The 11,817-nt window shown below is 42.5% G+C and overlaps 1 protein-coding gene across 1 annotated transcript in view; it reads left to right on the top strand.

Annotated features, from left to right (window-relative positions):
• The first annotated feature begins 1,124 nt into the window (after positions 1 to 1,124).
• The window catches only part of fgf12a (fibroblast growth factor 12a), a 38,563-nt gene continuing 27,870 nt past the window's right edge, over positions 1,125 to 11,817 (top strand). The window contains exon 1 of the mRNA XM_083992263.1: positions 1,125 to 1,218. Coding sequence (XP_083848389.1) covers positions 1,200 to 1,218 — 19 coding nt within the window. The 5' untranslated portion in view covers positions 1,125 to 1,199. The remainder of the gene's footprint in view (positions 1,219 to 11,817) is intronic.

The raw sequence follows: 11,817 nt of genomic DNA, 5'->3' as shown, positions 1-11,817 counted from the left end.
TCCACTATGACAAAGCTTTTAGTTAGGGCTGAACCATTTTATACGCTGTTTGACTGCTGGGGGACACATGAGGGTATATGAAGCACTCTCCTCCTGCACATTTTGAACAGTCATTATCATTATCTGTTGCACCTTGGCCTTGGTGTCTCACACTCTCTCTGTGTTTCCACAGATCTCTCCAGAGCTCCATCCCTGTGCACCAACCGCCGCCTGCATCACAGGCACATGCACGTCTGCCCGTCCTGGGTGAGGGATCCCTCTTTGTTGCTCATCCTGCGGTTTCTCCCAAATATTTCCCTGTTAAAAAGGTTTTTTTGGGAGTTTTTCCTCAATCGATGTGAGGGTCTAAGGGCAGAAGATGAATGAATGGAACTTTATTTGAACACAGAATAAAAGAAGATCAACGATAAATACAAGACGAAGAATTGCCTTGCCTTGCCTTGCCTCTTCTCTATATATGTGTTTGATTAACACAACAAATGACTTCTGCCACAAATTTTTAACACCTACTAAATACTTTTAAAGTTGAGGAAACTTTGAATAGAAAAGCAGGACAGATCTAGTGAGAATCTTAAGTTTATTCAGCAGAAAGTACAACATTTTTGTCTGCACAGTCATCAGAATAAAACTGTAAGCATGAGGTCTCACTGTCAATTTGAAAGTAAGTAACTATCTTGTATGTTTTGCTTTGTGTTTCAGCACCACAGTGGAAGAACAGCTCCTGTCAAGAACAGCCCCACTGTAGCCTTTCCTCAAGACACAGTGCACACACCCTGCATCCACTCTCATTCCCGCAACACACACACACACACACACACACACACACACACACACACACACACACACACACACACACACACACACACACACACACACACGACGTAGCCCCACCCCTCCTTAATTCTTTACCTGAATCCTCTCTCCACCTTACTCAGAAACTTGCAAACAGCAAACAGCAACGGGGTCCAAGCACGAGCTCACTGAAGAGCTCCCACGCGCTACAGCAAGATCCCAGAAGGAGCACTTCTTCTTTTTTTTCTTTTATAAATTTGACTTGAAACAAGCAACTTGCCTCTTTGCTGCTGTCGCTGCCCGGCTGTCCCAGCTGAAGAAGCAAGCGCGCACCGGCTCCAAGCGCAGTCCCCCAGTCCTACAGCCCTCCTCCGTCGTCAGTGTCAACTTCTGCACCGCAAGGGGACATGAGTGATAAAAACGCCGGTAAGAAACTTCCACGTGCACACATATGAATAAGTTATGAGCTCATTTTGTTTTAATTTTTAGTGTTTTTTTATTTTTATTTTTGGACGTGTAATACTATTGCTTATTTGTGTGGATTCTTTGAGCAGACACACACACACACACATACTGCGGAATAGGAAGCCCCTCTATAACTTTATTGTTGTAGCATGCAGCAGAGGGAGGGGGTGCGCTTTCATAGCATGCACTAGAACTTGAGGATGATGCTTATGATACTGTATATGTGCGACAACCAACCACAGATCAGCACATGCTTCAGTGCTGCAGCGCGATGCTGCTGATGCTGTGTCCCGGCTTCACAGCTCAGTCCACCGCCTCCAATAGTTTGCACCCTCCCTTAAGCCTCTCTAGCACAGGGATGTAATCAAGGTTTAACATGATCAATACTGAAAAGCATCTAAATCTGATATGAAACGCAACTTGTGTAGATATTTAGTCCTGCATTACACAGTGTTTTTCCCTCCCCGCCGGTGTTGCGTATGGTAAACGGTTTTAGTCTCCCTGCCGGGGCTGCTCTCTCCTGTCAGTGCTGTCAGCTGATTCAGACAAAAACTGCTGGCTCCCCACTTTTTTTTCTCTCGGTGAGATGAATGTGCTGCTTTTCCCCCCTCGTGCAGCGTCGGTGATGTGGCCTCAACGATCAGCAGCAAGCGTGTTGTTGACAAAGCTTTTCAACTCCGCAAAGTAATGGGCTGTAGAGGGGCTGTTATTTGGAGCCATACAACACAGAATCTGCTGCATAAAGAACGAGATTCTGCCTCATGGTTTGCACACAGTTTAAGATATGTAGCCTAACTCGCTCTGAAACACCATGTGTCTTGTTGCTGCTGGCAGTGTTTTGCAGGGCAGTTTAAGGAGGCATGCACGAAACAAGCAGTGCATTCCCTGCTTTAAATATATTTGGATAAAGGACAGAGTGCCCTTGTTAAAGTAGGGTAACTTAACCTTTCTCACTGTCACCCTGTGCTGTTTCACCCAGAGTTTACAAGATGGCAAAATAACAAAAGGGATGGGATTTACAATATATGTCAAGTTATCTGCGGAAGGGGGGGCTTCATTCTCAGGCCTGACCTGACTTTCACCTTTCTTTATCTGCAGTTTATGGCCACATTCATGGTGGCACTGACTGAAGTGAAGTGTGCATGACTACAAATATGAAGTGCTTTACACTTTTCATGCATTGTGTCTACTGTTTATAATACTTTTCCACCATAGCACGGTGTTTGCAGTAGGCTATTTCAGGAAAGGTGGAGTTTACAGGATCTTTATGATTCACGTCATCCACTGGACCTTGGGGGCTTTTTCTCTCATCTCTGTTCAGCCAGACTTTTTTAATATGCCTCATGTGCATGTGGACAATGCTGACAATTCAGATCAGTTAAACCTATCTTAACCCACTGGTTATACCTGTAATAAAAAAGCCGCATCAGCTGGATGTAGTATCGTAATTAGATCTTGTGAGATATCTTCCTTAACAGTTTGCACTGTGCCTGCTCTCTTGCTAACTCTTTATTTCGTGTAATGACAGCAAGGCTTGCTCATATATTAAATATGTATATCCTTTTTTAATAATATTTTCATTGCAACTCATTTTTATGGGTTATTTAATTGATTTGTTGATAGATTAGTTAGTTTGTCTGTTGTTGTAGGCTATCTGCTGTGACCTTTCAGACTTGGTCTCTTCAGTTGTCATGCGCGTGTGAAAAAACTACTTTCCTCTCTTGGTATTGATTAAGTTTTATATATATATATATATATATATTATACTTCAGCCAATTTCAATAGGTTGATTTAAACAATCGATGAATTTACTTAGTTGTCATTCTCAGAGATATGGAAACATGCATCATCATTTGACACAACGATGGCGTTATGAGTTAAAGGGGTTATGTAATATTCCAGGAATAGTGCACATAATGCACTGTAAGGGGGAGGGGGGGTTAGGAGTCATCAAGCATGCTAACCCAGCCATTACAGATGTAGTGAACATTTGTATATCATGTGTGGTTAAGAAATGAAGCCTGTTTGAGAACCTCCTGAGCTTTTAATACACCATTAGTGGGGATGATTTCAGCTTGTCTGCATTAGTGGGTGTGGCGTTTCTCATTGACCCGGGCATCACCTGGGTCAAAGAGAGAAAAGCTCTTGCTGCTCACACCCGTTTATCACTGCTGCTGATTCATTTTTCCCTCATCTGTTAAATCCCATCTTTCTCTGTCACGAACATGACAGTATTCTGAACCTTTCCTTTCTTATCCTCCACATATTTGCCGTTTTTATTAACACATATTGCTTTTTAAAAAATCCTCCCTGTTCCCCTCTCTCTCTTTGTTTTTCCTCACTTTCTCTTTCACAATATGCAGAGAACTGCAGTCTCAACGTTTTTGGAATTGATCTGCAGCTTTGAATTGGGTGGTAATTTGTTGTGTTTACTAAAACCTGTCACCACAAATCAAGAAAAACTGTAGATTATATTAGCAATTTAAACACGCGTGCCCTGTAGAGATACACACAATAATGTACATCTAGCATCATTTCCTGTGCCAGAACACTACAAAGCAGGCTCATTAAAAAAATACAAAATCCTCCTGATTCTACACTAAAAGTTGAGAATCTAGTTGCATCTTTGATATTGAGATGGTTGAATCTTATCTGTGACAAGTATCTTGTTGCTGTGTTGTCATACTCCCCAGCCTCAAGTTTGCACACTTAACGTTTTGCACAACATCGTTGGCAGCTTCACTCAATGCAACCATTAACAGTTTTGCAGCACAACACAAACCTGGCTTTTGCTTTGCAGAATATGAGAATGCTTTCTGGCATTTCAGCAAATGGTAGATACCATCAGCAGTGTCTCAGTGCTGTTGTAAACATGGCATGTTTTACTCTCCTCTACTGAATCAAGGGTTGTCTTCTCCTCTGCATAGGCTGTTAAAACCAGTGCTGCGGTAGAATTTAATGCTACAGATGCTAATTAATTTTCATGTGTGTAGGAGAAATGTAGATGTTGTCCAACCATCCATCCATCTGTCCTGTGTGGGCCACACTGGGCTGGGACCCAATCCTGATTGACAGTGAGTGAGAGGGGAGGTACACCCAGGACAGTTCACCAGCTTGTCATAATAATAAAGAGTGACAAAATGGAAAAGAAACGGGAAGAAAAGGAACATCAGGCACAGGCAAAACCTTTAGAGCCACAGAAACCCCCGGATGAAACAAGGTCAAAACCAGAATCTTTTAAGGGCAAAGCAACAGAGCTGATCACCGATGTCGTCGCTCCAACTATATTCACATCAACCATTTTACCATAGAGTTGTAAATCTACAAATTTTAGCGCACTTCTTGTGTAATTTATTGCAATACAGAATTAAAAAATGTAGACAGTACAGTAATAATGTTCTTTAATAGAAGCTGACATGATATTAAAGCAGAAGTAAGCGATCCGGTCGTTTTGGCTATCTTCTTGTCAGCCGATGGAGTTAGCAGCCCCCGCCCTCGTCATGGATCTATTGGTCCTCGTCCCTACGTCACCACATTCACGCGCATCCCTTGGCTGCACACACAGCCCTTCATGCCGTTCTCTCTCCTCATTGGATAAAGCTTGCAGGATACAAGGAAGTATACAAGAAGTTTTCTCCTCGGCTTACAGCAGAGCAGAGCGACTGACAGACCCGTGTTTCGGACCAAACACTCTATGTAAGTGATTGCTGTCGGAAGATATAACTATTTAAGACTTATATTAACACAAACATTCCGCTTACTTCTGCTTTAACTGTGATTCAAAACAACAAGTAGCCTACATATTTTTGAGTATACAGAAAGAATTTGAAATAACCAACGGCCACACACTACATAGAAAATAGGCCTACATTAAAAAACCAAATGAAATAATGTTAAGTCATAAATTTGGTGAACAAGCTAAATGTTGCAGTACGACACTACTATTAAAAACGTACTGGTGAACAACAAACATTGTAATATTTCTAAAACTGTGAAGACCCAAATATTTAATGTCACTGTGAACCAGTCTGCACAACACATCTGTGATAGAGCGGGTTTTAAATGAGTAAGAGGCTTTTTCATATGTTTTGTAGAGATCTGTTTGTCTCATCCTGTGTGCCCCACTGTGGGCAGCTCTGCTGTAAACACTTACTAATAACTGACTCATCCTAACAGTATTTACAGTTACTTTTGGATTAGTTTGTTAACAATATATTTTGTACTCTAATTTTACTATTAAATTTAATATTAGATCAAGGACAAATTCAATACTGTGCTGCCCATGGTGTACAACATATGGCTGTCTATGATGTAATTTTAGTGGATTCTTTCCATTGTACCCATGTGACCTTTGCTCAGTGCTGTAAAGGGGAAGCCTTGACAGAATATTTGAGGTTAAATAATCTTGAAATAAAGCAGTTCTTAGGCCTATTCTCACTGCAGGATCAAACAACTGAAAGATTTTACTGGGAAATAAATAAATAAAACTGAGCCATTAAACTAAAAGCACTCAACCTTTTTCAAATGAAGTGATGTGGAAGAAAACATAATCGCGTAGTAGTTACTTCTTTAAAATCCTTTTTTTAAATGATCATTACAATAGCTACATTTCTACCTGATACATTTCGATTTCAGTTGTATTCAAAGCTGGCATCATTTTACAAGGTGAACATTTTCACCTCACACTGTTGTTGACATACTGTATATAGAAAGGTGAAATGAAAGCTGGCCTGTATAGCATCTTTGCACAGTGTCATCACAGACACGTCTGAGTCTGCCCAAACACAGATAGGACGCACACAGCTTATTTAGGACGAGCGACAGTTACAACACATGTGGGGTTTGATGCGTCTGAAATCCATACTTCATTATGGTTCAAATGATTCATAGACCTGAGAGGATAGTGTACAATCTTGCGGTGCAGATCAGTGTGGTGATCATCTGACTTGACTCAGTGGAAATCAAACATAGCTGTATCTGTGTTGTGTTTACTTCAACTTCTGGCCTTTAATTGTGTTTTCTTGTCTTCCTGTGATTGAAACACTTTGTTCGAAGAAACAATCATTTTGAAATACCGTATAGTACATTTTGCAAATTGTGCTCCAGCTGTACTTTAGTTCTTTCCTGTACCCTCTGTTGTCGTTACTGTTCTTTTTGTCTCTTCTCCTTCCCCTCTTCTCTCTGTCTGGCTCTCCCTGCATACATTGGCACTGCAGTGGGACAGTACAGTATAGGAGCTGGATATACAGCACCATCACCATATCTGTGACTCTGGGTCTAATGCCAGCTCTCTCTCTCTCTCTCTCTCTCTCTCTCTCTCTCTCTCTCTCTCTCTCTCTCTCTCTCTCTCTCTCTCTCTCTCTCTCTCTCTCTCTCTCTCTCTCTCCCTCCCTCCCTCCCTCCCTCCCACCACCCATCATCTCTTCATTCTTCTCTGACCTTTCTTATTTGCATGGATGCTGTTGTTGAGGCATTTTGCTGACCTGAAACGTCCTTTTATGTACTGTGTATACATTAGGCTATACATAGTGAGGGCATGTTCTCAAGGCGGTTAATGCCTCATAAATTGTTGTTCTTATGGTGCAAGGTGAGTGCAAGGTAAAGAAGAATGTGTGACTAAGTGATTAATAACGTAAAAACTCCTTAAATTCATCAGTGTGTAAACTGATTTCTGTTATGCAGAATGTCTAAAGAACAATGATGTCTTTGCATACAACAAAACCGTACTTGTGTGTTTCGCCTTTGGATAATCTGAAAATACTTCAGAGATATATTAACCTGTTCTCTCTTCCTCTCTCTATTACTACATGGTCAAATCTCAGTCGCTCCAGTTTATTTTAAACTGTCTGTTATGTTATGGCACCCCCTAGAGTAAAAACATGCACATGATCTTGCAACTCAGGACAGCGCTAGTCATTGTGGACCAAAATACACAATGAGATCTTCAATTTTGGCTTTTAGATCTTTATTCATAACCAAAATATGATATTTAGAACACACAGAAAGAGAATTGAATGCAATTAGATGTGATTAGTACTTGTGCTATTTTCTTTCTCGTTTTTATAGACATTTTCAGTTGCCAAATTTACATTATCCCAAGTATCTTATTTGGTTTAGCACAACACATTTGACTGTTACAAACATGTTACAAAGTTGTAAATGACTTCCTAGGCCCAGCTGTGTCCTGAGACTGATAAGCACTACATTAGTAAATGAGTAGTCTCACTCGCCAGACCCTCCTCCAGAGAAGAAGGTAATATAGTAAATGAGAGCCTAGGAGCAAATATTAGCTGAATTGTGACTTTCACATGATTACCATAGCACAGGTCTTCAAATTGAATCACGTTGTGGTGAATCAATGCTGTTTTATTTCTCTTTTTATAGTTGTTTCATGTTGTTGTTCTTCATTTTACTGTCCTGCCTGTTTGACATTTTGTTTTCTTGTTTTTATTCTGAAGAACCTTTTTTGCTTTTATTTTGAAAAATGCTGTTTGAATGATTCTTCACTTACTTTCTTATTTACTTAGTACAACCAACATTGTAGTAATGTTAATGAGCACAGATCTCAGGACAGTGACAATCCCAGATTTAACTCTAGTGTTATTGAATAAAGAATTCAATTATATGAATTAGCCACACCACAAAAATAAAATGGGCAATAGTAGTGTAGTTAATTATACAATAGCCTACTACAGTATCAGTCTCATGTGGTTATTTTTGTATGGGCCTAACATTGACTTTCATACTTGCAAATACTTAATAATTCTGCTATTCACTTTCTATAAAGAAGTAAGATACATGGCGTTTCTATCACTGGCAGCCTACTGGGCCAACATATCCCTATCAACAAGTGATACATGGATAAACCCTGATCAACTTTATCCACTCAAATTCATCCTACAGAATCGCGTGACCCCTTGTCGACGTTCACGTGCAACTCGGAAGTTGCGTGTTGTGTCTTTTATTTTACATTCTCATAATTGTGTCGATGCACTTTGAGGTAACCCCAGTTGACACCAAGACTCGCTTTCATAACGCAGTGACTGAGCCACAGAAACTTTGTGGTGGTGGGGATCAGGCACTGATGAAACGCTGTTGTCCTTAAAGCGGTGGGGGCTGCAGCTGACGTAGGCTCTGCGTTGTCCGCTTGTTCCCAGCGGATCGGGGGGGGGGGGGGGGGGGGTAAGACGACCAAAAAAAACAAAAAAACAACAACTATTGTCTCTTGTGTCCCAACATCTGTGCAGCCGGTGTTGGATCATGCAGCCCCCCTCCCCTCTCCACCTCCACCTCGGCTCACCTGCACATTGTCACACTGTCAGCTCCGCATTACCTCACTCGTGGCCGGCCTGCCACTTACCCCTGCAGTTCAACTTTGGCGTGCACGCTCTCTTTCCTCTCTCTCTCTCTCTCTCTCTCTCTCTCTCTCTCTCTCTCTCTCTTTCTCTCTCTCTCCCTCTCTCTCCTGCTATTACGTCCGCTGCTGGTAAAGACGCGGAGACTGAAAGGGGGGGGGGGGGGGGGGGGGGGGAGGGGAGGGGGTGTACAATTAAGAGCACATTGTAACGTCCTTGCGTTGCCTGCCGTGGCGGAAGAGGAGTGTGTTGCCGTGAACGCGAATGACCGACGGTGGACAAGAAGAGCATAGACAGAGAGAGAGATAGGGTTAGAGAAGGAGAGGGAGAGAGAGAAGCGGGGGAATCACTCAAGATGCCGCGTTTTAGCGTAATTTGTCCTGCAGACTGTGCCCTTCCGGCGTTTTGAGGGCTGCTGTGAGCCTGTAAGAGAGAGAGAGACAGAGAGAGAGAGAGAGAGAGAGAGAGAGAGAAAGAGAGAGAGGCTGGTGGCTGGCTGGCTGGCGGGGGCTACGCTATGCTGCCTGACCCTGCTGTGTTGTGATAGCGTTGTCCGATTGTTTGGATTGAGGAAGGCTCCCACCAACCCAAATCAATGAGGATTCTGAGGCCATTCCTTCAGAAAGGAGCGCATATGCTGCAGTGTTTCTGTGGACAACGATCGAAGTCGACCACTATCACCAACGGTGAGAGACAAAACATAGCAACCATAGCCTTATAGCTACCTTTGCTTTGCATGCTTTCTCTCTTGAGTGATGGAAGAAGAAGAAAAAAAGGAAAGGTAGGAGGGGGGTATAGAGAGAGAGTGAAGGGGGGAGGGAGTGGGGGGTTGAGTGGCTCCATTGGCCACTCGAGTGTGTGAGTAACATCTTCCGAGTCTGCAGTGGAGAAGAGCCTCTCCTTGTGCTCCTGATCGGGTCTTGTCCCGAGTTGTGTGTGCAGTCGGTCCTCGGCTGCCGCGGATGTAGCTGCTGCCAGTCCCAGCGTCAAGCCGCACTACTCCGGAGAGCAGAGCAGAGCTGAGCAGAGCAGAGGGGCCCCAGATTACTTTACCAGACCGAGGCTATATTTGCAGTAGACGAGCAAGTGCAAGTGTTCCAGTGCTGCATCTGAAGCGGGCCAAAAAAAAAAGGACAATGCAGGGATCAAGTCATTAAACTTCAGGGGCCTGGAGACGAGGCAAGCCTTGTTTTAAGGGCCCCAAAAACAAGCAGCGCGGTTCAGCACCATGGATAGCGCCATAGCAGAAGTAGCCCAGAGCAAAGGCTCCAAAACTTTCCCTGTCATGATTTTTGCTAATTGATTTTTGTTTTTTTGTTTTTCTCTATGAAACCAGAATTTGAACCCGACAGGTCATCCATGGAAACCTGCCTGACAGCAGATCAAATCTCACTGTAAGACAATACCTAACTGTGATTGCAGCTAAATAGTCTCCCCTCATTACCTCTTGACGACCCCTGGAAGTCCCCAAACTCCACTTTGGCATGAGCTGCATTAATGCTTGCTGTGATCCAGGCTCAGCAGCATAAGGGGTCTAGTTTGAGGGAAGCTGCATTTCCCCCTCACATTACTTTTGTAAGTGACTTTCTTTGCGATTTGTCCTCTGTAAAACATGCTAACTCCTGCTGATGTTTAAGTCCCAGCGAGACACACTTGCATGTGTACCCAGACACTCAACAGTATTTGGCAATAAGCCCAAGAAGCCTGCCATGTCCTCTGGTCATGTCTCAGCAATCCACTGCATTGCTGATGTGCTGTACACTCATAATAACACAACTCCATCCCCTGACACATAAAAAAACAAAAACATGTCACAGTATTTCCACAGTGAGACAGAATGCTGTTTTATTAAAAGACAAATGCAACACCTTTTTCCTGACTCGTCTAGCTTGTGTTACGTAGGATCTCCAGTAGCTTCAGTTGGAGCAGCTTTCAAATTCAGGGCAGACAATTAGAAACTCCATTAAGCACAGTTGATTCCTCTGAGGTAGTTGGACCAAAAGCAGCATGCACACTGGGATCTGTAGGACTCGGATATAAAACACTATGAGTCCTTATCCTGCATCTCCTCTCACTCTTAGATGAACCTTATGACCTCAATCAAAACTTTATAAGTCAGCTCATTTCTGTTGACACAGAAGGATGCAAAACTCAAATGCTGAAGCTGTTTGACATAAAGCAGCGTCAGGTAAGGACTTTGCTTGTAGTTTGTTACGGGTTTACCAGCTCGCTACTGAAATTGCAAGTTTAATCTCTTTTTTTCTTTGACCCTTATGTTTTTGAAATGTCATACTTCTGCTTTGTTGCTCATCCAGGCCTTTAACATGTTGTTTCAAAATGGATAGAAAATATGATGACAGCATACTTTTGGGAGTTCCAGACACTTCCCTGCCCTGTTCATGGATGGTGAAACAGCCAATTTGATTTAATGTCTGAGCCTGTTGGTCTGTTATAACTATGTCAAACTTAGACAGGGCCAAAGCCTTGGCTCTCTGCTGGAAGTCTCACTGCATCATTCACTGCCCCAGTATATTGTACAGGACCATGTAAAGCAGCAGGAGTAGGAAGTATTGTGCTCTGCACACTCAGGCACAACGCCAGAATTACCTCAGAGGGGTTTTCACTGAAAGATGTTTCAGAGTAGGCTTAAATATTTGCACCTGCTTTCCATTGTAGTGTCAAGTTTGCACCTGGCTCGCAGTAGTCGGGCTGTTAGGATTGTAGGGCACTTGTCTGGTGGGTGGCATCATGGAGAAAGAAACGGTGGCAAAACCTTTGTCCTCATGAGTTGTTTCTACCCATTCCTTGTAATGGCACCGTATAAGCTTTACCATTGACAGCTTTGTGTGACTATTTGATTGATGTAAATCAAGCTTCATTTGAATAACTTCTGGGACCACTTTTTTATTTCTTATAAGGTGACTTTGTTTTGAAAAATAAGCTTTGACACATGCAGTCAAAGTCCTTGTAGACTCATCTGTGACACGTCCAAAGAAACATCCAAAGCTTCACTGCAAATTTTGACCTTGTGGTCAAACACAGTTTTTATGACTTAGCTGAATTGGTCATTATCATCTTGATCTGCAGTTGGCTATTGCTGTTGCAATTTCTTCTAAGATTAGTTGTTGCTGACATAATTTGCTGTAAACAACAGCAAATGTTGAAAACGATATATTTTTTTGCAGTGCGGATATCTTGTCTTTGC

The sequence above is a fragment of the Trachurus trachurus genome (assembly GCF_905171665.1).
Source record: "Trachurus trachurus genome assembly, chromosome: 17".
Taxonomy (NCBI): domain Eukaryota; kingdom Metazoa; phylum Chordata; class Actinopteri; order Carangiformes; family Carangidae; genus Trachurus; species Trachurus trachurus.
Note: the sequence above shows the minus strand (reverse complement) of the source record. Positions and strands in the feature narration are given on the sequence as shown.